Source organism: Neopsephotus bourkii, unplaced genomic scaffold (genome assembly GCF_033783945.1).
Source record: "Neopsephotus bourkii isolate Nb327-2 ecotype Australia unplaced genomic scaffold, CSIRO-AGI_Nbou_v1 NB_551, whole genome shotgun sequence".
Lineage (NCBI taxonomy): Eukaryota > Metazoa > Chordata > Aves > Psittaciformes > Psittacidae > Neopsephotus > Neopsephotus bourkii.
Genome location: NW_026901052.1, coordinates 59,488 through 87,210, shown reverse-complemented (window position 1 = coordinate 87,210; position 27,723 = coordinate 59,488). Strand labels below are relative to the sequence as shown.

The following is a 27,723-nucleotide window of genomic DNA, read 5'->3' as shown; positions in this document are numbered from 1 at the left end:
ATGCAAGTGACTGTTGGCACAGTTTCTGCAAAGAAGGCAGCTGTTGTAAGACTAAACACCACCAGGTTGGATGGTGCTTTGAGCAACCTCGTCTAGTGGGAAGTGTCCCTGCCTGCAGCAGGTCATTGGAACTAGATGAGCTAAAAGTTCCCTTCCGACCCAAACTATTGTGTGATTCTATGAGTCTGTGAAAATGAGGGGGAGTGAGCACCACCAAGAGAGTTTGGCACTTCTGTGGCTCATACTTACCGAGGACAGAAATTTCAGGCATCAGTCTCTCCCTTTGTGTTTAAAATTACTATGATCACTTGAATTTGGGGGGAAATGTTAGCAAGATCGGAACTTCAAAGGAGAGGATAAAAAGTGGATGTTCTGGTGCTCATCTATTTGAGTTAGGTACTCTTAAAATGTTTTCTGCCTGCAGATGCATACAGCTCCTTTCTTTTGCAGAAACAGCCTACTAAAGCAGATATACCTGTTCGACTGACAAGGTGTGGATAATGGGAGAACAACTGTTGAACAGCAGCATCCTTGATCAATTCATTAATAGCCATGAGTAGTCTTATGAAGAGTTTCTAAACACAGTTATCTTTTGACAGGTATGTAACTTTCCAAATCTCCCATTAGAAATCACAGCCAGAAATGAAGGCAAGAGGAGAAGCAGTAGTATTTAGTGTCATTCTGCTACCCACTTGTTTTGTCACCTTAGGCAAATCCTTGTGATTCTTTTGTTTCTCCTATCAGTGGAATCCCTAAGGATAACTTTCCTTAGCTTGGTTCACAAACTGCTAAGGTAGGTCTCTATCGGTGGTGAACCATGGTTTTCTTGCACTATTTGTATTCATAGGCTTTTCCTAAGTATGTTCTGCATTGTTTTGATAGAGAAGTTTCCATAAAAGAGGAAGAGTCTAAGGGAGGTCCTTAATAGTATCAGATGGCCTAAGATAAGGGCTGTGCCATTTGGATACTTTCACAGGTTTACTGAGACTAGCTTGCTGAGTTTTGCTGTTGTGTTTGCCATGCTAGCAGATAACTCAGATGAAGGCACATCAGGACATCAAATTAGGATGGTCAGTCTGAAGAGGTTTCATGCTCTGCAGATGAAATAAGAGGTGGGGCTTAACACTGATCTGGGCATTGCTGAATTACAGGCAGTTTAGAGCTGGGTCCAAACTCCAGCTCAGGTTCATTTCTTTTATTCATGTTAAGTCAGATGCCATAAAATAAATGCTAGCTACATACAACTCACAATTCTCTTTACCACAGCTTTGCATTAAAAATGATGTCCTTATGCTACTGCCGTAGCACTGTATTTTTCACTTACAGCATGTGGCATGCTCCAGTGATTCACACTCAGAAATCTGTTGTGTCCTTCAGGCCAACCAAGTCACAGGCGTTGAGGAGAAAACCCGCTGGGGGAGTTGAAGCTGCCATTGAAATAATCTTGTGGCAACCTTTTGTCTCTCCTCCCAGTAAAAAATAGAAGAGAAAAGAGACACTGGGGGATGAGACAAGAGGACTGAAAATTAGTTTCTGGTCTTGTTTATGTATGATGGATATGTTGGAGATAGCTCCTATCTTAGACGTATGCTGCATATCATAATGCTACTTGCAAAAAGCCTCAGCGTGTATTTCAGTCACTTTCATTGTTGCTATAGCATCTGCCACTAAAACTGCATAAAAGCTAGAGCTTCAGCTGAATCAAATACTTAGAAATGCAGTTGCCTATGCTGGTATAAACAAAACAGCTCAGCTTGTTTTCCTTCCGCCTTCATTTTCCTTAAAAAATACCACAATGGTTTGCATTATGAACCAATGACCCGTGCACTTCCACTTAAAGCATGAGGCATTTTAGCATCAGAACAGTGCAAAATACTTTATAGAATATCACATTCTCAGTTTATTAGACCTTAGGGTCTTCTGCTGACGGAATAGTTCCGTTGTTGTAAATAAGGGAATTCAGTATTACTGAATTTTTTGCATTCCTGACTTCCATTGGCTTTTTTTAAGGATTTCTAATATCCTAATCAAGAAAGTTGCATTTTTAGAATGTTGTCTTTTTATGTCTGAACGTATGATAATTATCTTTAGCTAACTCCTATTCTTCCTTGTGCTATTAGAAAAAGTGCTGTCTTAGCTCAAGCAGTCAAAATAAGGTCTTTCTAAATTCTGTGTAGTTGATTTAGTGATATGTTTATGGCTTAAATAGCACAGAGATACCTTATAAATTAGTTGAATCATAAAATTTTATCTTTGATATAGGAATTTAATCTTCCTAATTTTAGTATTCCTGAAACCCCCTAATGATTCTCTTTTTAAAACTGTGCTTGATGCTGTGACAGAATGAGAATTCATAGGCTCATCATCATCATGGCTTGACTTCGCGAACGAAGATTTGGGAAGGGCATTTACCCACGCTTACTACAAGCGCGCTGATGACTAAGAAGGCCAATGTGGGATAGGCAAATCCGGCTACAAAAAGCACAGCAGAAGGTCTCCTTGGGTGGAACAGGTGGGACACGATTCTTCCTGCGTTGTCTTTTCTCCTCGAGACTAGTTCTTCGTGAACTCTCAAAGGAGTCAGCGGCATTATGTATGGTGTGCCTCCAAGTCTCCCGATTGGAAGCCAAGGTGGACCACTGATGGTAGTCAATATGGCCAAGGCTAAGGTATTGTTTCAGGGAGTCCTTGTATCTCTTCTTTGGGGCACCTCTCTTGCGGCTTCCAGTGTCAAGTTCACCGTAAAACACGATCTTGGGGAGGCGGTGATCCTTCATTCTAGAGACGTGCCCTGCCCAGCGCAGCTGCAGTTTCAGCAATGTGGCCTCGATGCTGGTGACCCCTGCCTGTTCGAGGACAGTGACATTAGACACATAGTCAGTCCAATGGATGTTTAGAATTGTACGGAGGCAGCGCTGATGAAAGCGTTCCAGGAGTCGCAGGTGATGACGGTAGATGACCCATGATTCAGACCCATATAAAAGAGTAGACAATACAATGGCTCTGTAGACACTGATCTTTGTACTTTCTTCAGGTGTTTATTACACCAGACTCTTTTATGGAGTTTTCCAAAGGCTCTATATGCCTTTGCTATTCTGTTGTCTATCTCTTTGTCGATCGTGGCATCCGAGGAAATGATGCTTCCCAGATAGCTGAACTGCTGAACTGTCTTAAGCTCTGACTCGCCGATGGTAATATGGGGATGGCGATAATCTTCTTGGGGTGCAGGTTGGTAGAGGACTACTGTCTTCTTCAAGCTGACTTCCAGCCCAAAAACCTCAGCCGCCTCCGCAAAGCAAGATGTTAAACGCTGCAGAGCTGCTTCTGTGTGGGCAACAAGGGCGGCATCATCAGCAAAGAGCAGTTCACGGACAAGATGGTTTAGGGTCTTAGTGTGGGCCTTCAGTCGCCTTAGATTGAATAGGCTACCATCGGTACGATATCGAATATAAATGCCATCTTGTTCGTCGAGGTCTGCTGTAGCCCTTTGGAGCATCATGCTGAAGAAGATTGTGAATAAGGTTGGTGCGAGAACGCAACCTTGTTTCACACCATTGGTTATTGGGAAAGGCTCAGAGAGTGCATCACCATACCTGACTTGGCCTTGCTGATCCTCATGTAACAGAATAATCATTTTCAGGAACTTGGGGGGACAACCTAATCGTTCTAAGATCAGCCACAAGCCTTTCCTGCTCACAGTGTCAAAAGCTTTGGTGAGGTCAACGAAAGTTACGTATAACCCCTTATTCTGTTCTCTACACTTTTCTTGCAATTGTCGGAGAACAAATACCATGTCTGTGGTACTTCTATTAGCCCTGAAACCACACTGACTTTCAGGTAGAAGTTCTTCTGCGATAGCAGGTACTAGTCTGTTCAATAGTATTCTTGCAAGAATTTTACCAGCAATGGAGAGCAGAGTTATACCACGGTAGTTTGAGCAGTCTGACTTGGCACCTTTTTTCTTATACAGAGTGACGATGATTGCGTCACGAAAGTCTGACGGTATTTTGCCTTGTTCCCAACAGCACACAACTAGCTCATGAGATTTAGCGTGGAGTGCTTGGCCTCCATGCTTCCATATTTCAGGTGGGACTCCGTCAACCCCAGCTGCCTTGCCAGTTTTCACCTGCTGTATGGCCTTAAGAGTCTCTCCCATGGTAGGGGCTAAATCCAATTCGTTTTTCACCGGATGTTGCAGAATGTGCTGGATTCCTTCACCTTGGACTACACGATTTGCACTAAAGAGGGTTTGAAAATGTTCAGACCAACGATTCAGGATGGAGAATTTATCTGTAAGAAGCGTTTGGCCATCTGCACCAAGTAAGGGGCTTTGAACCTGGAATGTGGGTCCATACACTGCCTTCAGAGCCTCATAGAATCCTCTGTGGTCACCCAAATCTGCACATAGTTGAGTCTTTTCTGCTAGGTTGACCCACCACTTGTTCTGGATGTCTCTAAGTTTCTGTTGGAGTTTGCTACATGCAAGACGAAAGGCTGCTTTTCTTACATGGCAGAGTGGCTGAGCGAGGTGTGCTTGATGAACAGATCTCTTTTTTGTCAGCAGTTCCTGGACCTCCTGGTTGCTATCGTCAAACCAGTCTTTGTTTTTCTTTGAGGAGAACCCAATGGATTCTACGGAGGACTGCAGGATGCTGTTTTTGATATGTTGCCAAAGCGCTTCAGGAGAAGAATCTATAAGTTGGTCTTCAAGCCTAGTTTGAAGGTTAGCCTGAAAGCTGTCCCTCACTGCAGCTATTTGAAGATTATCAACATTGAGCCTCCTCCTTGGAATGCCTCCCCTCTTAGGTTTGGGCTTGAAGTGGAAATTAAGTTTGCAACGCACAAGGCGGTGGTCTGTTTGGCATTCTGCACTAGGCATCACTCTGGTCTGGCAGACATCACGAATATTTCTCTGGCGCACTAAAACATAATCAATAAGGTGCCAATGTTTAGATCGTGGATGCATCCAGGTTGTCTTCCAGCTGTCTTTCTGCTGGAAGATAGTGTTGGTGATGGTAAGCTGTTGCTCTGCACAGAACTCTAGTAAGAGACGACCATTATCATTGCAGTTGCCAACACCGTGCTTGCCTAGTACTCCTTTCCAGGCTTCAAAGTTCTTTCCTACTCGGGCGTTGAAGTCACCAAGGATTATGATCTTATCTTCTATAGGAACTTTCTGAGTGAGGTGACGCAGGTCGGAGTAGAATTTTTCTTTTTCTGCAGGGTCAGCTTGCAGAGTTGGAGCATATATGCTGAAAAGAACAACGTGTTGCTTATTGTGTAGTGGAAGACGTAAGGAGATAATACGGTTGGAATGACCTATCGGCAAATTTTCAAGTTTGGAGGCTATGGAGTTTTTGATCATGAAGCCGACTCCAGAAAGATGACTTTCAGTTTTGGGTTTGCCTGACCAGTAGAGTGTACAGCCAGCACCATGTTCTTTGAGGCTACCTTCCTCATGAAGGCGAACTTCACTGAGTGCAGCGATATCGATGTTAAGACGTGACAATTCATGGGCAATTAGCACAGAACGGCGCTCAGGACGCCCACTGTTCACTGTATCAAGCATGGTTCTGATGTTCCAACATGCGAGTGTCAATCTGGACACACCTTTGGAGGCAGGTGTATGCCTTTGTCTCTTTGTTTTTAATTGACCGCAATAGAAGATGCCCGTTGGCCGCGGCTAGCCAACCAGGTGGAGGGGGAGATGAGCTTTGGTTAGGCCACCTTTTCTAGGCCTCTCTCCATATGGAGCAAGCAGTGCTGTCCTTGAAAAAGGCTGCTTGGTCATTCAGGATGCTGCCGAACAAGACTGTCATCTCCTGGGTCAGACTTGAGCGACCAATGTCCTGAACCGCCTGCATGCAGGGTTGGGTCTGCGACTTCCAGTGCACCTTATCACCTGCCGTTTCATCCCTCGCCTGTCGCTGCAGGGCTTTGCAAGTGTGGGTAAACCCTTCGGGCCTGCGCAGTGGATTTATTTTAGGTGAGGCACAGCGTGCGCAGAACTGGCCTCACCCTTTACACCTGAGGTTTATCTGCCAGGGCCTAGCAAGCTTGGACGGTGACAGCAAAGTCCTCAGGTCGTAGGTTTAATTAGAGTATCCTTCTCTTAGACGGATGGCCTTACAGGGCTACACGAGCTCCATCTGCCCGGGTTTGAAGTTGGAGTTGTTCTTCTCCTAGGATGGTTGCCTGAAGGCTAGTGAGCCCATCCTGCCCATGGACACACTTTGTCTGACCCTTCATTTGAGAGCTGACTGGCATGGGAGACCCTACCAGAAGCATAAGCCACCACCAGCATAACTCCCAACTTCACAAGGGCACACAAGCTCTTTCCCCACGACAAGGGGGTGTCTGTGAAAGAGATTCATAGGCTAATTGACAAGTAAATCCCAGAGTAAAGCTTTTACCTCACTTCTGTGATATCTGATGGGACCTAGATAAACATACTTCTGTGTAATTTAAAAACTCTGAGCTCATCTTTTAAAACCTATATATACTCTTAACAAACAGGGCCTATATATCTTAAATGTATAATATTGAAAAAGTATCTAAGCACTTACTCCATAACTGGAAATTTTTAAACCATTCTTATTGATTCTGTAATGGATGGACATTTGGGGCTAGTTTAAGATTCTGTAAGTCTCTTAGTTTTCCTACTTAGAGCATCCAAAGTAGGTTTGTTTTTTGTGTTTGTATTTTTGTTTTTTTTTTTGTCAAAAGGGTAATATTAACAAAACTAACAGATAGATGAAAGGCTTGGTGAACCCATTGGAATGTAATTTAGTGATTAGAGCCCAGGTCCAGAAATGAAACTGTCATGCTCACTGTAAAGTTTTGCAGAATTTTTCAGCATTTGTAAAAAAAGCCCCAAACCCACCTCTTGTGCAAATCCAAAGCAAACATGTTGGTTAGAGGAATCATTTCATTAGTCATTTATTAATACATTAATATATGCTGTTTTTAGAATCACTGAACCCCCTTATGCATATGTCCAGTTAATATTTAATTTTGTTAGCTTGTTCTTTTACCTTTGAGTATAAAAACAAGATGATAATAGAACAGGTAACTGGTGCTTGCTTTCAGGTATTTGTCCAGAGAAAAATCTTAAGTCAAAGATTTCTTGACTGTGCAGTTGAAGAATCATAGAATCATATAATCCCAGTCTGGTTTGTGTTGGAAGGGACCTTAAAGCTCATCCAGTTCCAATGCCTTGCCACAGGCAAGGACACCTTCCACTAGAGCAGGTTGCTCCAAGCCCTGTCCAACCTGGCCTTGAGCACTGTCAGGGGTGGGACAACCACATCTTCTCTAGACAACTTATACCAGTGCCTCACCCTCACAGAGAAGAAGCCTTAGAAGAGTTTGATTTACCAAGGAATCTATGACACAAAGTTATGTAGATTTGTTCAATGTTTGGTCTCTTCAGAACTAAACACTTTCTCGAACAACTTTGGATGAAAATCTCATGGAAATAAATCTAATCCCCACTTGCCATACAGGGCAAGAGACTCTTTTAAATCTTAGGAAGAGTGTTCAAAATCTGGTGGAGAGAACTATAATATCCAGAATTAGAAAGCAGCATCTGTTTGTTTTTCTAAACTCAGAGGAAGATTGGGAAATTCCCTGGAGCATAAGACATCTTATTTGAACTTTTACCATAAAGGAAAAAATAATTGTTTAAGCTTCAAATTTTTCATCTAGATTTCTAATTAGTCCTCTCCCACTTCTAAAAATATAGGATCCTGGATCAATCAGCTGCATAGAAAAATGCTGCCATGAATAAAATTCTTACCCAAACCAAATTAGATACTTTTTTTTTTTCAATGGTCTGGGACATTTGACCACTGGGATTAAATTCAGTCCATTCCTGCTGTTAGCTGCGTTTGATCTCATATACCTCACACTATGTGGCAATGCCTTAAAGCCTGAGGGTGGTGATCAGCCCCATCTCTAAGGAAACTGAACCTTGGATATATACTTCATAGCCTCAGTGCAGTTGTTTTGATGCCCCTGTGCCAAGCAAGCTGTCAAGCAGAGGAAGTTGGAAAGTGGCCGAGCATGGCTCTGCTTCCAGGTGGCATGCAAAGTCTGTATTCTGGGTTGTTATTAGACTAATTGAATTCCCCAGTGAAGGCTGAGCAACATGTTTAGTTCACAGTCCGTTTGACAGTAGTTATCTCCTTTTTTTTTTCATTAACCACATTTAGGAAAAACAACAACTTTCAACTTCCTATATACGTGTCAGTGGGGGCACTTTCACTTCACAAATGTGAGTCTTAACAGCAAAAGCATTGCAGAAAACTATATAAGAAATGACAGTAAATTTGCTTTTATTTAAAAAATGGACCAGTAGGACAATGCTAACCTGAAGAGGAATTTGCAGCCTTTTTCCTATGAGTGGATTTGTCAATAAAAGCAACTAGATAATTCAGTATAATTAATGAACTGCCAGAAAGGGCCTCTTCATCAGGAACTGTAGTGATAGGATAAAAGGTAACAGGTTCAAACTTAAACAAGGGAAGTTTAGGTTAGATATAAGGAGGAAGTTCTTTACTGTTAGGGTGGTGAGGCACTGGAACAGGTTGCCCACAGAAGTGATAAATGCTCTATCCCTAGCAGTGTTCAAGGCCGGGCTAGACAGAGCCTTGGGCGACATGGTCTAGTGTGAGGCATTCCTGCCCGTGGCAGGGGGGTTGGAACTAGGTGATCTTAAGGTCCTTTCCAACCCTAATTATTCTATGATTCTGTGATCCCCTGAGATCATTCCCGCTTGTCCTGTCCCTACAGGCCCTTGTCCAAAGCCTCTCTCCAGGTTTCTTATATGTCTCTTTAGGCATTGGAAGCTGTTCTAAGGTCTCCCCAGAGACTTCTCTCCATGCTGAACAAGCCCAGATCTCTCAGTGTGGCTCCAGAATAGGGCATGAAATAGGGAAACAGCATCAATGTAGAGCTTTTTATTAATGTGTAGTGCTAGATCATTGGAAAGAATTATTTGGGAGAAAATACTGGTGGTTTTTCTATTGAACATAAATTTGGTAGTTACCTGTATGTAACATTCATTTAATGTAGTATGAAATCAAATATCATACAGAGCCCCTAAATGTAGAAAACCAAACAGACATAGGAATGCAAACATAACAGATTATTTTTAAATAATAAGAGCTGATCTGCTTTATGGACATTTGTTGTCCTTAGATCTCAACAGTACTTGCCATGGAAAGTCCTTCATCTCCATTGTAGAGACAGAAAAAAAAATGGGTTGTGAAGAAGGGAAATAATCTGTGTGTGCACAGCAGCTCACTGGCAGCAGCAGATAAGGATAGTCACTTGGACTCCTGGAAATGTTGACAGCCCTTAAACAGTAGTGCTGCCCTGAGACACATTCTTTTCTGTGATGCCTTTATTACAAAACCATTTCTAAAGATTGTTTCAAGTGGAAAAAAACATATTTTCATTCTGTTGCATAACATAAGATTTTCTAGAATGTAGAAAAAGGGAAATGTTTACTAATTTTGCTCCTCATGCTCTGGTACAGATTTCATCCTATTGGATGAAGTGGTCCTAGACACATACTGGCTATGGTTGAATTCTGTAGTACTACACAAAGCAGTAACACAGAATGAACTCTTGCTCCAGCTTGTCACTTGCCTTGAAAACATCCAAGTGTGCTAAATGCAGCTATTGGCTACATTTCATGTCATTGCACTGAGATGAGGAAGTCCTCTTTTCCAGTGATGGGAATGACACAAAGCAGTATAAGGAAGAATGGCTTTTAAGCTGAAAGAGGATAGATTTAAATTAGACATAAGGTCAAAGATGTAAGCTGTGTCTTCTCTGAGCAACCTGTGCCAGTGGCTCACCACTTTCACAGAGAAGAACTTCTTCCTAAGATCTTACCTCTGTCAGGTTAAAGCCATTCCCGCTTGTCCTGTCCCTACAGGCCCTTGTCCAAAGCCTCTCTCCAGGTTTCTTGTATGTCTCTTTAGGCATTGGAAGCTCTTCTAAGGTCTCCCCAGAGACTTCTCTCCACGCTGAACAAGCCCAGCTCTCTCAGTGTGGCTCCAGAGCAGAGCTGCTTCAGCAGAATCTCTGTTCTGGTTTAAAGAGAAAATTCCTGAGGTAGGAGTGAGTTACAATGAGGAAACACTACAGTGAAGGAAACACTACAGTAAAGGAGACACTACAGCAAAAATACTCTTAAGTGGAGGTGAAGTGTAGAAAGGGAAGGCCACAATCTGTGACATACTGGACTTTCAAGGTGTGTTACAAAGACTAATTTGCCCACTTAGGCAAGTAAATTCTTTTCTCTGCTGTATAGATCAAGGTACATTGGCAGAAGAGTTCTGCTTGTTCAATGCTACTGCAAGATTACTGTCATCGGAAGTAGTGAGGGTTTTGGTTGAGTAAGATTGAAATAAGGACTTCAGGAATTCAAATAACTAGGGGTTAGACAATTCAGGTGCTTAAGGTTGGCAGATAGGATATGGTATCTATGGAACATACACTGTCTTTGTGGCTGGCAACAAGAGGCCATGTAGGATGCCCTAAGACTCTTAAAGGAGGACTATATAACGAAATTCAGGTGCATCTGGATTGCTCTTATGTACTGGCATGTAGGAGTCTAATACTGAAATCCCACAGATACTTACTATATGGGATACTTGGACTTTTTGTCATGAAAAGTTGTCAAATGACATTCATTTACAGAGATTCATGTTTTTTTAATACATGGAAAAAGGAAGATAGCTTGAGAATTTAAATCAGAGCAGGTTTTCTGGACTGAGTAGCTTGAAAACATTACCTACTATTATCAGCTGAGCAATATACAAGCAGAAGGAGGCTGCAAGTTTTTGATTGGGTTACTGCAAAAAATCTGGGAGTTGGTTTGATTCAATTATGAAAAAGAAGTAGAAGGCTTTAAAAATTATCTTCCCAAACAAATTGTATTTCAGCCTTTAAATCTGTTTTTTACGCTTACAGATTGTCATTTATGGTACATGAACTCAGTATACAACAGTGTACATAATAGTAAATATGTTGTAATATAGGTATGTTTGCGTCTTGTGAATATGGCACAGTGATATTTTATGGAAACATGTCAGTGATAGGGTTTCATCTGGTTTTAAAATGTGTCTGTTTGCTGATGATTTGCTTGAAGAATGGAGATGGTGAATGAACATGAGATTTGTACTCATGATCTGTGTACAACACAGTTAGCGTGCTACGGTGAGTAGAATAATTTTTTGTTTGGGAGTCCTGCACTAAATCACTGTATTATTCTTCCCCACTACACCACTCTGGGTTGCAAATCCTGTGGCCAGCTCTGGGGACAACAATACAAGACGGATGTGGAGCCTTTGGAGTGAGTCCAGAGGAGGCCACAGAGATGCTGCGAAGGCTGGAGCAGCTCTACTATGGAGCCAGGCTGAGAGAGCTGGGCTTGTTCAGCCTGGGGAAGGGAAGGCTCCTTAAGGGGGGACCTTAGAGCAGCTTCCAGTGCCTAAAGAGGTCACAAGAAACCAGGAGAGGGACTTTGAACAAGGGTCTGTAGGGACAGGAGAAGGAGGAATGGCTTTAAACTGACAGGGGACATTTAGATTAGATATTGAAAGTTCTGCCTTGAGAGGGTGGTGAAGTGCGGGCACAGGTTTCCCAGAGAAGCTGTATTTTCCCCATCCCTGGCAGTGTTCAAGGCCAGGTTGGATGGGGCTTGGAGCAACCTGGTGTAGTGGAAGGTGCCCTTGTCCGTTGCAGGGGGTTTGAACTGGATGACCTTAAGGTCCCTTCCAACCTAAACCAGTCTATGTTTCTGTGATTATTTGAATCCCAGGTTTTCCATCAAAGCATAATTTGGAAGACATTTAAGAAGTTCACAGGCCTTCTGCTGGCCCTTGCCTAGTCCAGCATTTTGAGGACAAAGGAGTAAATTGGAATTTACAATAGCAGCGTTGCTGTATAATTTTTTCAGTATCTACTTGAAAGGGCCTATTTTTTATTCTCACATGATTTGTTTTTGGTGGGGAATGAATTCATTCAATTGAAAAAGACAGGAAATACCTGGTAATTTCTATTGTTTTGCCCAGTGTTTTCTATAGGCTTTTGTTATTGATTGTTGTGTGTGGTCTGGCTTTGAAGTGTTTCAGACCATGAGACTTCTATCATTCCTCTGGGGGTACTATTTCATCTAACAGATTTCACTGATGGGATTTTTTCTGCTAATCCTGGTATCAGTTTTCTCTGGCTTTGTAATAAGTGAGTTCATTATTCTTTGAAATATGTGGGTGATCAGTGGACATTTTCAAAAGATTCCCTTCCAAAGTGGAAGACAAGGGAATTTTAATCAATATACAGGATACATAGCAGGAGAGAAAAAGATTTATCCAGCTGGATATACTTTCTGAGAGAAACATGTTTCTGAAGTTTGCAGCATACTTTTCAGTGGCACACAGTTATGATACTACTCCTGAGGAACTCATATACTTTTTCTAGAGACCTATAAGCTAGATTGTTATTTCATTGTAAAGGTATTGACAGTGGAATTTCTAAGATTGAAAAACGCTGTGCAGCCTGAATATGTGAATCTTTCCATCATTTCAGCCTCCTTCTTGTGCTACTTTTTGCTGTGTTTGTATACGTTATTTTGGACACATGTCGCATGTTGTAAAGACCAGTGTTGTACATCTGGGTCCTGGCGGGTTGAGAACTGTGACTAGTAAATCAGTTAGCAGTTAAGCAGGGCGAAGGCAGAATAATCCTCTTTCTGGCTTGAATGTGATCCTCCCTCCTTTCTCTTTCAAAAGTAAGGACAGAAATGATTGAACTTCAGAACTCTGTCAAAGGAATACAACTGTTACATTTCTCCTCTTGTAGTTTTTTTAGATTTAGAACAATTTATGTGTGTTAGTTTTGATAGTATTTTTTAAGATCATGACTATTACTGCTTCAAAAGAGCCAGTTATGTGGCATGTGCATTGAGAAACTACAGATATCAGTAGTTGCTTTGGCCATCTGAAGGTGGATCCTACTGGCCCTGAGGGATGTAATGTTTGACTCTCCTTCTGCTTTCATTTAATGTGGTGTAGCCTCATTATGCACATGATTGCATAACTGATACTCTGCCCACAGCATCCATTTCAAAACTGCTTTGGGTTTAGACTTTTTTTCTTCTTAATTTTTCTTCACTTGCAGTCATGAATCTAGTATCACATTGCAGTTGTGTACGTTTCATCATCAAATACAATGTTTATTATTCTGTAACACAGTAACTGTGTAATGGCCTTAAGTAGAGAAAAGTTTCTGACAGCAGTTTATGACTGATCTCTTACGAAAAGGGATAGTGCTTCTAGCTATAGTCTGGGATTGTTAAATGGCACATAAGCTTTCCCAGCAAGTGCATTCATATATTTAAGAGGGGAAAAAGAATCTTATAAAAGGTGGAAACAGCGGTAGGTGGCCTGGGAAGAATACAGGGATGTTCTCCAGGAAGCTAGGGACCAGGTCAGAAAAGCTAAGGCCCAGATAGGCCCAAAGTCTGGCCAGGCATGTCAAGGGTAACAGGAAGGGCTTCTATAGATATGTCACAAGCAAAAGACAGACTAGGGATAATGTGGGCCCTCTCCAGAAGAAAATGGGAGAACTAGCTACCCTGGCTTTGGGGAAGGATGAGTTTCTTAATGATTTCTTTGCCTCAGTCTTCACCAGCAAGTGAAGGAAGTGGTGGATCAACTTGCTAAGCCACTATCATATTTGAAAAATCACAGCAGTCAAGTGAAGTTCCCAATGACTGGAAAAAGGGAGATATAGCCCCCATTTTCAAGAAGGGAAAAATGGAAGACTCAGGGAACTACAGACCAGTCAGTCTCACCTCTATACCTGGCACAATCATGGAGGAGATTCTCCTGCAAAGCATGCTAAGGCACATGAAAAACAACGAGGTGTTCAACTTGTTCTTTACTGTAAGGGTAAAGATCTTGTTCAATATTTGTCAGCGACATAGACAGTGGGATTGAGGTGCCCTAAGTAAGTGGGCCAATGCCAACCTCATGAAGTTCAACAATGCAAAGTGCAAGGTCCTACACCACGGTCAGGGCAATCCCAGGCACAGCTACAGGTTGAGAAGAGATTCAGAGCAGCCTGTGGAGAAGGACTTGTGGGTGTCGATTGATGAGGACCTGAGCATGAGGTGGCAGTGTACACTTGCACCCCAGAAAGCCAACCGTATCCTGGGCTGCATCAAAAGAAGCGTGACCAGCAGATAGACAATGGTGATCCTGCCCCTCTACTCAGCTCTTATGAGACCTCACTTGGAGTATTGTGTACAGTTCTGGTGTCCTCAACATAAAAAGGACATGGAGCTGTTGGAACAAGTCCAGAGGAGGGCCATGAGGATGATAAGGGGGATGGAGCACCTCCCGTATGAAGACAGGCTGAGAAAATTGGGCTATACAGCCTGGAGAAGAGAAGGCTGCATAGAGATGTCATAGCAGCCTACCAGTATCTAAATGGGGGCTACAAGGATGCCTGAGAAGGTCTCTTCATCAGGGACTGTAGTGATAGAACAAGGGGTAACGGGTTCAAACTTAAAACAGGGGAAGTTTAGGTTAGATGTAAGGAGGAAGTTCTTTACTGTAAGGGTGGTGAGGCACTGGAACATGTTGCCCACAGAAGTGATAAATGCTCCATCCCTGGCAGTGTTCAAGGCCAGGTTGGACGGAGTCTTGGGCGACGTGATCTAGTGTGAGACGTCTCTCACCACAGCAGGGGCGTTGGAACTAGGTGGTGTTAGGGTCCTTTCCAAACTCTAACTATTCTATGATTCTATGATTTCTTATTAGCTCCTTTAATTTATTCAGGGTTTTATCTATGACAATAGCTCAGCTGTCCATAAGATATATAACCTCAGAAAATAAGTTTGCCAGCTCCTGTGTACTCTCTAATTATTACTGCCCAACTATGTGTCACAGGTCTTTTGATGCTAAAAGTGATATTTTATTTGGAGAATTTGGGACCTGTATTTTGGAGAAGGATGACATGATTTATATCCCAGAAGAATGAGCACAGTGGTATCCAAGATAGACATGGCCTTGTTCAGAAGTGTCATGTTTATTCAGATTTTTTTTGCCATATGAATTATGTTGCTGGTTATGCCAGTTGGTGATGCCTTTTGTCTCTCTGTTGACCTGACTGAGGAAAGTGTATGGCTTCCAGAAACCTTTCCTCACTTCTCATGCACAAAGGCTACAGATGTGCACAGGACGGTTGCTGGGTCCTCAGTCCCTATTTTTACTCTGTAAGTCTGTACATATTCGTCAGCATATTTTGCTAATACATACCTTAAAATACAGTAAATATCCTTTTGTGTCTTGTCATTCCTAAATATAAAACACATGTAACTTCTTTGTATAAAACAGGAAGCCCATCCTGTCCTACTAACTAATAACACTAAATAACAAAAGATTGAAGCTTTTTCGGTTAGTAATCCAGTTCTTCCTATAAAAAAGGCTGTCAGTAAAAATACTGTAAATATTGGGTGACCATTTTACCTGTCAAGAATTTAAAAGAGGATTTCTTGTGTAGTACTGCTTCATTTCTGTGGCTTGACAAAGACTGTATTGGAGGAAGAGCTTGCCCATATGTACTGATGCTTCCAAATGCTGTTATAAGAAAGTACTTACTAAAAAGAGAGGTAGAACCCAGAAGTTGTAGCAAGAGATGTGGAATTTAGGGATTATTCAGAGGATCCATCTGTGGTCTGAGTGTTAAAATCTGTTTGCTCTATTCTGGTGCAATTTCCATTCTATGAATCTTGACTCTTTTGAGTGAGGACTTTACATTACACCCAGACTGCGTGCCCTTTCTGGGTGTCAAGGTGACTGCAGCACAGGGCTGTCCCTTGGGATTAATAATTCTTTAGTGGGTAGCTCAATGTAGTAATCCCAAGAACATCATTAAATCTTTCCACATCAATCACTTCAATGCTTGTTACATAGAGTTATGCTTTAGAAATGCACTGCAGTGTTTCTTACTGCTGCAAAGTAAATTTTTGAAACTAAGCCAAAGAAACTCTGTTAAATGAGCATTTATTTTTCATTAAGAACATGTGGTGTGAAGTTCATTTGAATGATTTGTCCTATAGCTGCTTCATATTTGGTAATGGGATTTTTTGAAATAAAAAGTCCTGCATTTTTATTTTTCATAATTATTTTGCATAATTCTTGTAGGTCTCCTCTGGGTACTAGAAAGTCTGCTATAAGGTCTCCTTGGAGTCTTCTTTTGTTCAGCCTAGAGAAGCAGCTTCCAGTGCCTAAAGGGGTCAACAGGAAAGCTGGAGAAGGGCTTTGGACACAGGCAGGTGGGGACAGGACAAGGGGCAATGGCTTTAACCTGACAGAGGGAAGATTGAGATGAGCTCTTAGGCAAAAGTTCTTCCCTGTGAGAGTGGTGAGACACTGGCACAGGTTGACCAGAGACGCTGTGGCTGCGCCATCCCTGGCAGTGTTCAAGGCCAGATTGGATAGGGCTTGGAGCAAGCTGGTCTAGTGGAAGGTGTCCATGCCCATGGCAAGGGGTTGGAACTGGATGAGTTTTAAGGTCCCTTCCAACCCAAACCAGTCTGGGATTTTATGGTTGTGTGATTATGTGATGCTGTGATTTATTTTGGTCATAATCAACATATTTTTTGGCATGTTGTGGGAAAATAAAACCCTAATAACATTCAGCATAGGTTTGGAAATCCATACTTCCATGCACATACTTCTCCTGTTCTGTTATCAGCTCCTAGATCAAGTCAGTTATTTTGAGGTTTCATATGATGATCACCTAGCGGTACCCTAATTTTGCCTGCTGCTCCATGCCCCATGGACCTGGCTGGTAGAACAGTCAGAAGCAGTAATAGTTGTTGAACGACATAGTTGTTGTAGTAATAGTTGTTGAGCAAGAGCAAGTTGCTCTTGCTGTCCAAGGAGTTGTTAAAGGCCTGAAAGATGTCACAAACTATCATTGAAAGACTGAGTTCTGTTTCTGAATAGTTCCCTGTTTTCATTGAGGGCCTGATCAGCCACTATTGATGCATAAAATAAACATGAGAAAAGTTTTTACAATTTTCTGTCAATTCACTGACAAAGCATTTTTCCAATCTGTCTTTCAAGAGTAAAGGAATCTCCTAAGGGAGCAAACCCTGCTTAAACATCTGTATTTCATCTTTAATCTCAGGATCTAAACTTCTGGCAATTAGATGTCACTGGTGCACTGCTGTTTGTTAGTCTGATTCCCAGTAAAAAAATGTATACTTGCAAAATTTTCCCACCCAGTCAGATTGCTGATACAGGGAAGAAATCAGATCGGTAATAAGCTAAGTCAAGAGCATACTTTACTTGTTAAACACTGAAAGCAGCAGTGTCTAAAGAAATCAGCTCAAGTGAGGTATTTTATCAAAGAATCTTAGAATCATAGAATGGTTTGGGTTGGAAGGGACCTTCAAGATCATCCAGTTCCACCCCCCTGCCATGGGTAGGGACACCTTTTACAAACCAGAGGTACAGGGACTATGTTATGGGGCCTGTTAGTACATCTCATCAAATGGTCTTGGACTGGTGGAGATTCTGACAATGGTGCCCGTGGACACCTGAGAGCTCTGTGGGTGCTAGCCCTGGTCAGATTCACCAGCTATTATCAGTATTAGCTCTGACAAGAGCTGCCAAGGTTCACTTCTATCCTAGGCAACATGGGCATTTGCTCTAACAGTTTTGAGGTTTCCTGATGGTCTAAACAGGGTGACAACCAAGATGTTGAGATAGAAGATACAAGAACTACTCCAATTTTGGACCAGGTCATTGCTGTACTGTGATCAAAATCATAGTCCTGTCTTGTGCTTGGTAAGAAAGTACACCATTGGTTTGGTAATGTGAAGAAAAGGAAGGTCTGGAGAGGTTGTGTGTCCATGGAAGCTGTGGCTGCCCCATGCCTGGCAGCGTTCAAGGCCAGGCTGGACAGGGCTTGGAGCAACCTCGTCTAGTGGAAGGTGTCCCTGCCCATGGCAGGGGTTTGGAACTGGATGAACTTTAAGGTGCCCTCTAACCTAAACCAGTCTGTGGTTTTGTGATTCTATGAATATGTGCACCTGAACTTCTGAAGAGATCAAGTGATTTTATGAGGAGAGATTCCACATAAGCACAGTTGTTGGACTTTTAAAACTAGACACAAAGTGTTAAATGTATGTGTTGGTTTTGGGGAATGAGGGGGAGTTTTGGCTTTAATTCTAAAAATGTGTAACTAAAATAGCTGTGCTGAGCCTGTGCAGGCGCTAGGGAGTTTGTAGTGGTGTTGCAAAAAAGATACTTTTCATATGTCTGGTGTTTGCAAGTGCCAGATGAAGGCATGGGCAGAAACGTTATGTACCATTTTGTACAGATTTCAGAAAGTGATTAAACAAAGTTTTGAAGTAAAAACTGAAGTGTAACTTTCCTCACTGTCTTGATTTTTTTTTTGAATTTTCATCTTTCATGTTGTTTTGTCAAGTTTTCTATATATTTCATAAGCTTTTGAGGCAATGAATTGTTCAATATTGAGGAATAGGTGATACTCTGCACTTGAAGTTCAAACTGCATATTCAGTTTTGTGATAATGATTGCAAAATGCATGTATACAATGCACATGGAAGCTCTGAGCATGAGAGGAAAAGTGAATGTGTGAAATAAGTCAATATTAGATTTAATGAAATTCACATTTTTCTTTTTCTTGGATAGTGCATTATGTTATCTGATCTGGTATGGTTCTCCTTGCAGAGGAAGAGAGGAAGACAATTCATGGAAGTAAAGTTGACTCATTGAGGAAAGTATTTTATACTTCTGAATTACCAAACAGAAATAAATGGGATGGCTCACGTGGAAGAAGCAAGAAAATTGGGGTGTCTCTTCTAACACAGCTGCCAAGTGAGAATAAGGTAATGAGTTAACATTCATCCATCTGGACAAGCACCATATTCAAACAGACGGAAATATGTGGAGATACACTGTCTAAGTATTAAAGGCTAGTGGTATTTAATCTCATCTGATGCAGATATTTAAAATGCTACCTTGATGTGTAATGCTTACAGAGGCACCTGCAGGGATCACATTTGGCTGTGGCATTTGCTCTACTGAAGAGCTGCCATAGTGTGACTGATAAATAAGGCATCCTGCAAGGACCTTTGCTATGCCTTCACTGAACACTACAGTTAGTGGTAGGGTTGGCAAAAAGGAAAAGAACTTGAGTGTATGAATGCCGCATGCACAGATTTATTTTGATTTTTGAGGATTTTAGCAGGTCCTGACTTCTGTGTTACAGAAGCTAGATTGCTTCAGCTACCTAAAGTAAACAGTAGGCAGGCCAGCAGCATTTTTAATCTTCTGAAACATATGAGATTAGGGATTTTACTGTGTAGGTTCAGGAAAAAAACAGACATCACCTGAGAGAGCAAAATGGAAATCTTTGTCCACTTGTTAAGGACTTCTGATGTCCTACCTGAATGACAAATACCTAAGCTGTGATCCAGCCTGTACTATTCCCTTCATTAAACTTTTTATTAAAAAAGAAGTACTAGCTCATTTTGTACAATACGCAGAGCAATATACTTAAGTGCTTTCAAGTGATGGGCCTGCCAGGCCTCATTTTCCTCACTACTAGCATGTGCCTTTGAGAAGGAGTCAAGTAAGGCTTTTAAAACAATCACATTCTGCCAACTGACTGTATAATAAATAATCTTTTTGCCATTCTTCTCATGAAGAATATGGTTGCCTAATTGGGATAGACTGCCTTAGGTCTCGTACTTTAGCCCCTTTGAATTGTCTTTCTGCCCCATAAAGCAATGGGTAACTTCCTTTATTCTTTATATGATGGAACAGCTTAATACTTTGTTGTTATAGAACAAAAAAGTTTCAGGCATGGCTGCACATTTTTGTCACATTAGCAGTTTAAGAAACAAATACAGTTATAGTAGAATACATCAGAAAAATTGCTAGCAGGAAGAGGCTGTAACACAGTAAGTTGGCCACTGGAACCTTTAAGCCTGCCCTGAGGAAAGAGTAAAAAAAAACCTGTTATTGAAAACAGTGATTCTATTCTAAATGCTGCTTTTTAGGTGTATTATGATTTCTTGCACTGTTGTTCCAATTGATTCAGTCTAATCCTGTGTATGACTTTAGAGGGTTACCTGCATCTGTTCTATTTTCAGGAACATTGCATGCAGCTTTTTTTTTTAAATTAAGTACACTGTAAAAGATCTGTATATACTAATGTAGGATCTTTGACTGTGGTATGGTTTTGTTTCATGGATGTAAGTATTTCCACCTGTCTGTCTACAGCCAGTGATGAACAAGAGCTGGAAAGCTGGTGGCCCTGATGAAAACAATCTCAGATTGTCTGAAAGAGTGAAGGTTAGGTTTTCTTTGTTTTTCTTCGAAGTGGGGAAGATGAGCAGAACATGCCTGATTTTATCTGTTTTCATTTACAAAGTACTTGCAATACTTTGATGGGTTTTTTTTTTCCACAGGTGGGAAAGAAGGATGAGCATATCACCACCCAGGATTTTTTTTTCTCCCCACTGTTAATGAGTATGTAAAGGTTATGTAGGTGTTGGATGAGAATGGTGTCAAATCAATTCATAAAATTATCTAGGAGCATATTTAATCTATGGAAACACAGCATGTAGTAAATCTTCCATTTGTAACAATATGCACACATAGGCAGGCAAAGGCCTTTGGCTCCCACCTTGCACATCAGTTCAGAGTGCTACATGAAATAAGAAACACAGAATCAGAATCACAGACTGGTTTGGGTTGGAAGGCACTCTAAAGCTCATCTAGTTCCAACCCGCTCCTGCCACAAGCAGGGACACCTTCCACTAGACCAGTCCAACCTGGCCTTGAGCACTGCCAGGGATGGAGCAAGCCACAGCTTTTCTGGGCAATCTGTGCCAGCACCTCAGCACCCTCACAGGGTAGAAATTCCTAAGAGCTCATCTCAATCTCCTCTCTGTCAAGTCAAAGCCATTGCCCCTTGTCCTATCCCTACAGGCCCTTGTCAAAAGCCCATGTATCAAAAATGTAATAATTCTTAGCTTTTTCATTTTTGATTCTGTTCACCATTAGTAGCAAAAGCTTTTCTTTGCCTGAAGCATGTATTATCTCTGTGCCGTATGCAGTGAGCTTGCAAAAACTGCAGAGTAACTTGTCATATATATTTTATTTCTCCACCTTCCCACTAAGTTCCTGAAAAAGTTGATGTACAGCTTGAGGTTCTTTCCCATTGCAGTAATTGATATACAGCAATTTTGGCAGCAGTTCTTTGCTTATAGGTAAAATTATTTCCTTTGGGCTACGTATTTCAAAGAAAATTCATACGCTTTCTTGGAAAAATGCATGGGAGAATGGATAAGATGAAGCAGACTGTGCTGCTTTTTTGCTTTGCTTTGGATTACAGAATATAATAGAATAGTTAGTGTTGGAAAGGATCTTAAGATCATCTAGTTCCAAACCCCATTTCATTATATTATGAAATTTATACATTAATCTACTTTGCTTTCTTTTTTCTTTTTTCTAATGACAGGTAGACAGGGCCGTATATTTGGAAGATACTGACAGATGAAGAGATGTGCAGTGGTAGGGTCCCTCCCCCCACTTCATATTTACTATCATTGTCTGTCTTTGGATGCAAGTGTATGGACTTTGTTTAAATAACTTTTTCTCCTCTAAAAAAGATATTCTTCCTCAGTTGTATTGTTAGAAAATTCCCCAAATCAAAGCATTTATTTATTTACTCTAGGAGGTAATGAGATAATAAATTATAAGGAATAATTATTATACTGTGTCAGTCCTGGTGAGCAGGGCTGGGGACTTTTTGTTCTTTTTTGGTTTTGTTTGTTTGGGGGTTTTTTGGTCAGGTGTTTTTTTTTTTTGTTTGTTTGGATTTTGGTGGGGTTTTTTTCAGAATTGAAAAGAGCTTATTTTTTAGCATCATTTCCACATTTTTTCTGTACTTCTGTTTTATATAGAAATTATTTTGATTACGAAGATTTTTCCACAAAGTATGGTGGATGCTAAGAGACTTCTGTAAAGTGGAAATATTTAATAAGAATGTCTCTACGTATTAAAATTATTCCATCCTGGGGTTAATAAATGAGTCTGATTTTGAATTTACAGTAAACTCCTTTAAGAATTCCAATTAGGAGCATTTGGATTTCTGCTCAAGTGTTCTGTATATCTATAATAATTATAACTCTCCCAACTCTATCAAGTAAAGAGAAACTTAGTGTCCATAGTTATTTGTCTGTCATAGTTGCTTGTGTGGTCTTTATTACCATCAGCATTGATGACCTTTTAGTGATTAAATTATTTTTCCTCATCTATAGCTGTTACTGCACAAAGAAACCAAGCTACACAGATTTGCTTAAGGTCACTGAAAGAAGTTGATACAGAACAGGACTTTGGTCCTTAGTTATTGTTATTTGATGAGTCTGTCTAATATATTAAAGATTTGTTTAGTCTTTCCTTGCTGTAGGTGAGGTCAGAGGGCTTAGAGATTTTTAAGCCCTCTAAACTTCTAGTTGATTTAATATTTGGAGTTTGACTGTAACTCGCAAGAAAATAATAAATCAGCATGTCAGGTTTACAGCGAATATTTTCTCCAACGTGGGTATCTCAGGAAGGAAGAAGTAAGGTAGAAGTGCTGTATCAGGTACAAAAATTTCTTTTGATTGCTGTGTTCAAATGTACCCATTTTTCCCTTTTTAGGACATTGTTTTGTGTTTACGCTTTAATTTCTGGTAATATCTATATTTTCCCAGGGCTTACTAGTGGAAGAATAAACCTACAGTTCACTTGTATCGTAATGAAATGAGAATTGAATCTGTCTAGTTCGTGGAAGTATAGTTAGATAGCTCTGGTTCAAAACAGACCAAAAGTTGGATGATGAGAAATAAACCCCACACTAAAATATCAAGCAGGGCAGTGAGGAAAGAAGAGCTCTGCTAGAGCTTGATAATAGCTCACCACTCTCTGGACCATGTTTCTCTCTAGGTTTTTCAGTCATCTGTGTATTTTTTGTCTGCGGGACTAAATGTTAATCACATTTAGAAACTCCTAGTAAAACAGACTGTATTTGAACAGGATGAGAATTACAAAATGATCCTCTGCTTGTAGTATCTGAATAGCACTTTATGCAAGCCACACTGGGAAAACTTTTCAGTTAGTGCTTTTATAGGTGATAATAAAAACAATAAACATAACATTATACTACCACTACTGTAGATCAGTGTGCGAACTACTCGCTTTTTACATGACATTTGATTTGGCTTTGAATCTCTGCTCTCCTCAGCAATTCTAGGAGACAGCACTCCCTGCACAAACTCTGCACAGTCTGCTTCAGTGCAGAAAGAAACAATTTCAGAGAATCATAGAATCCCAGACTGGTTTGGGTTGGAAGGGACCTTAAATCTCATCCAGTTCCAACCCTTTCCACTAGACTAGAACACCTTCCACTAGACCAGGTTGTTCCAAGCCCCATCCAACCTAGCCTGGAACACTGCCAGGGATGGGGCAACTACATAGAAACCATAGCAACAAAATGCTAATCAAAATACAAAATGGTGTTGCTTCTATTGTTTGTAGTAATAAAGTAATATAAAAAAATTAGCTGTACTAACCACTTAAGTAAAGTATTAATTCTGAGTAATTCCAGTTAGTTTGTTAGTGACGTGAAGTGTGACAGAATTTGAAAGCCATTCTGTTGTTGACCTTTTTAAATGCTGCCACCTGTATGTCAGAACAAATGGTAGATTAAATACTTCTTATTGAGAAAACAAGCTAGGACACCTAGCAAAAAATATCTTACCTTGCTAGTATAACAAGCTTTTATCTCTGCTTGTCATTGGCAGTAGTTGAGTATCTTCATTTTTTGTTTAGCTTTAAAGGGCAGATCAGTAAACTTAGTCAGCAATCGTACATTAGCACAATATTCACACTCAAGGGTAAGTGGCTCAAAGTTTACAGTGTGAGAAGCATGGTACAAAATAGAATCATAGAATGGTTAGGGTTGGAAGGGACCTTAAAGCTCATACATAGGCAGGGACACCTTCCACTAGACCAGGCTGCTCCAAGCCTGGGACAGGGCATTGGAACTAGATGAGCTCTAAGGTCCCTTCCAACACAAACCGGTCTATGATTCTATCATAACAGTTTCGTCCTAATTCAACTTGGAGTGCTGATATACTGTAAACTTTTCAAGGTTTCAGTTCTCTGTTACCCTGCAGAGGTTGAGGAGAATCATAGAATCACAGAATAGTTTGGGTTGGAAAGGACCCAAATATCATCTAGTTCCAAGACTCCTGCCATAGGTAGGGACACCACACACTAAAGCATGTCACCCAAGACTCCATCCAACCAGGTCTTGAACAGTGCCAGGGATATCCAGAAAAATCATGTTGAGGAAGAGGATTTAGTTAAATTATGTGGATTTTTTTGAAGTACAGGGTTCCCTTCAACTGGTAAATCTCTCCCTTTTTTATTTCTTCTTTCTTTGCAATCATTTAACACTGCCGCGATGATTTCACACTAGGTAGGTCTTTGGCGCCAACAGCCTGAAGACTGAGAATCAGAGGAGACAAGAACATTTAGCTTTTAAGTTTTTTCTTTATCACTGCCTCTGTCCTCACATCCCCATCGACAGCATTTTCATGAAGTGTAGTGTCTGAAGGTGGTAAGACCGATGTTTTACCAGCTGAGCATCATTTGGCTACAGTAAAGCTAAAGATACAGACAAAACTTTGAATTTCACTCCTGAAAGTTCAAATCAGATTTGTGTCAACAGATTTATTTTCCTATACTTGTAATTAATGTCAATGGTACAAAATGAGGAAAGAATCCCAACTGAGTAGTGTTCACACATTTAGTAATCACTTTTTGTGGGTCTGTTTTTTGTGTATAGGTGCAAAGGGACTGAACAGAAAATTGCTCAGTTTCCAAATATGCCCTCATTAAAGTGTGCTGGACATGGCTAAACCATTGGAGTTTTCTGCTGTATCACCAGGAAGTTCATTCTTCATGGTGTGAGAGGTGTGTTCCGAAATTTCAGATTTTTGGTATCGCTGCCCCCTGTTATCTCTGTATGTGGTGCCATTGGCAGGATCCAAGGCTTTCCAAGGATTTATTTTTCCTTTCACCTCCACAGGAACATACTTAGTGGCTTAATTAGGATCATCATCCACTAGTGCTGTAACATCAGGCTAAACCAACTGTGAGGTACTGGCCAGAACTTACAATACTGTACCGTTCCTTTAGGAGCTTCTGCTAAGAAGGAAGAGTGTCAAAACTCCCTAATCTTTCTGAAGGAGTTTCTTGATTAAACATTATCAGGGAAAGCAGAATTTACCAATTAGACTTTCATATACTGTCACGCAGCCAGGGTAGAGAAACAAAGTTCATGTCTGGCATGTATACTGGCAAACAGATTGATTACCACGTTCATATGGGGTGATTGAAAGCAATCTGAAACATTGTTTGCATTACTAATGAGCCTTAAAATAGTGGAGTTGACATTCTGAGTATGACAAGTATTTCTTGCTAAAAGCAAAAATACCTTTCCTTCTGTTGTCCTCATTTTTAAGGGTTGCCTTTCTGAGCCATTGCCAGCCTGTTGTGTCACAGTGCTTCCTCCTCATCTTCTCTCCACAGGTTGGTTTGTTGAGAGGGTGAGCCCTCTCAATAAAGAAGTGTTTCTATCAAGAAGTGATACAAACCTCCTGATGTCCAGGCTTTCCTTCCTTCAGTGGTGGTATATATTTATTTGTAACCAGCAGTGGAGAATGCAGTTGCCTTTAAAGGAGCATTCAAATCATCCTTCTGTCCTACAGATAGTTTTGGCCCAACTTCTAAAAGATGGAAAAAAGGAGCTGAAGAGTGTGTGAAGACATGGCATATATACTTGTGGGCTGCACTGTTCTTTTCAGAAAGCTTTCTCATATAACTGATGCAGAATAAGGTAAGATGCTGTGCTGAGAACAAGGACTGGAAGCACATAAGTAACTAGAGATAGATAAAAGCAATCAATGTAATAGGGATGAAAATGAAACCACTTATACATGAATTATGAACTAAAAGACTAAAACCCCAGGAATGAAATACCCCAAAGAATGAATTCATTTTGCGTGAGCTCTTATTTTAAAGAACATTCTACTATACAATTCCAAAGCCCTGCTGGCTTTGAAATACTGTGCAATTCCCAGAAGAAAACTAAATGAAGAATTAAATCATGGATTTTTTTATGAAGGCCTAGCTAGGAAATCATTGTGGTCAAATGCAGGTATATAGGAGAATGAAAAGTGTGTAACTCCACTACTGTGGTAAAAGTGTGCAGGTAAAGGTAAATAGCCATTTCTTCCTTTTAACCCTGGATCTATGTACCATCTTACTGCTTCCTTTAACTAACACTCAAGCAACACTTTGAAAATTTAGTCTTGAGATTTCAAGAGGAAAACAAGCTACTAAAATGTACTATAAAGCTGCAAAGAAACTAGTGTATCAGCCAGAAAAAATAGTAGGTAGTTTTACATAATTATTTGAATAAATTGCAAAATATATGGTCCTCTGAAGTACCTTCATAAAAACATTACTGAGACAAGATAGATCCATCTGTGCTGTAGCAGAGCTGAGACTGATTCATGTTAAAGGATATTTCTAAACCTAAGGCATATCCTTCTGAGCTGTCACAGAAAGCAAATCCACTGTTCCTAATAGACACATTTTGCTTAAATATGTAAAGAAAAAGTGATTCAGAAAGTCTGTGCATTTGTAAACAGTGGACCAAATCCTGACTGTGTGGAAAGGTTATTTGTTTCCATGTCCCAGGTGTAGGGAAGTCCTCTCAGGTACCTCTTTTTTTTTTGAAGCTCTTGGAGGAGCCAACATCCATGAAATATCCTTGGACAAAAGAGCCATCCATCATTGCAGTGGGGAGTATTAGTAGTTCCAGCAGGTGCTTTTACTTAGTGTTTCAGGAGAGTATTTTAAGATGCAAAGATCTTTATGCCCAATGTACAAGTGGTGAAAGTCCAGTGAAAGAGAATTGAATGAGACTGCCCAGTTAATCAATGGCAAGACCAGGATTCAGTCTGGTATTTTATAACTCCTGCTGCAGACATCTCTGCTCAGCACCTTCCTATTTTACTATGAAAGAGATGAACTGAATCCCAGGTGCTCTCTGAGTTTAGGAGTGTCTACATCCTGATTTTTAATTCAGTATCCTCAAGAAAGAAGAGCTACCTGCCTGTTTTCAACCAAGTTAGATTTTTCCTTAGCACAGTGTACTACACTATCTAGCTTTTAGCTCAGGGACCGCATGGATCTGTTTTAAAGATAGCTGCCTATATTATGCAAAAATAAGTCCAGCACACTTTGAATAACAAGCTGCTGCCTGTGTCTGAGCACTACAGGCTTTTACACAGGATTTTGAAATTTATACATTGAATGGAAGGTTGAAGTTGATTTATTTTATTTTTTTTTTTAATTCAACAGGGTCATTACTTCTCCCAGGAGAGGTGGAACAGACAGTGACTTATTGTGCACCCTTTTTTAATAAACCCTTGCAACTGAAATCCAGGACCTTGTCAGTTCCCCAGCCATCTGTCGGAGACTCCATGTCATAGCGATGCGGAGGGAACACAGCACAACCAATATGATTGATAAAAGT

General features: G+C 40.7%; 1 protein-coding gene across 1 annotated transcript; it reads left to right on the top strand.

Annotated features, from left to right (window-relative positions):
• Positions 1-27,679, top strand: LOC133211064 (intraflagellar transport-associated protein-like). Its single transcript, XM_061351134.1, is given in 8 exon segments — positions 1-45; positions 492-584; positions 2,736-2,741; positions 13,427-13,439; positions 18,789-18,946; positions 21,589-21,620; positions 21,622-21,641; positions 27,549-27,679. Coding segments are annotated over 8 exon segments (498 nt in total).
• Positions 27,680-27,723: the final 44 nt, after the last annotated feature.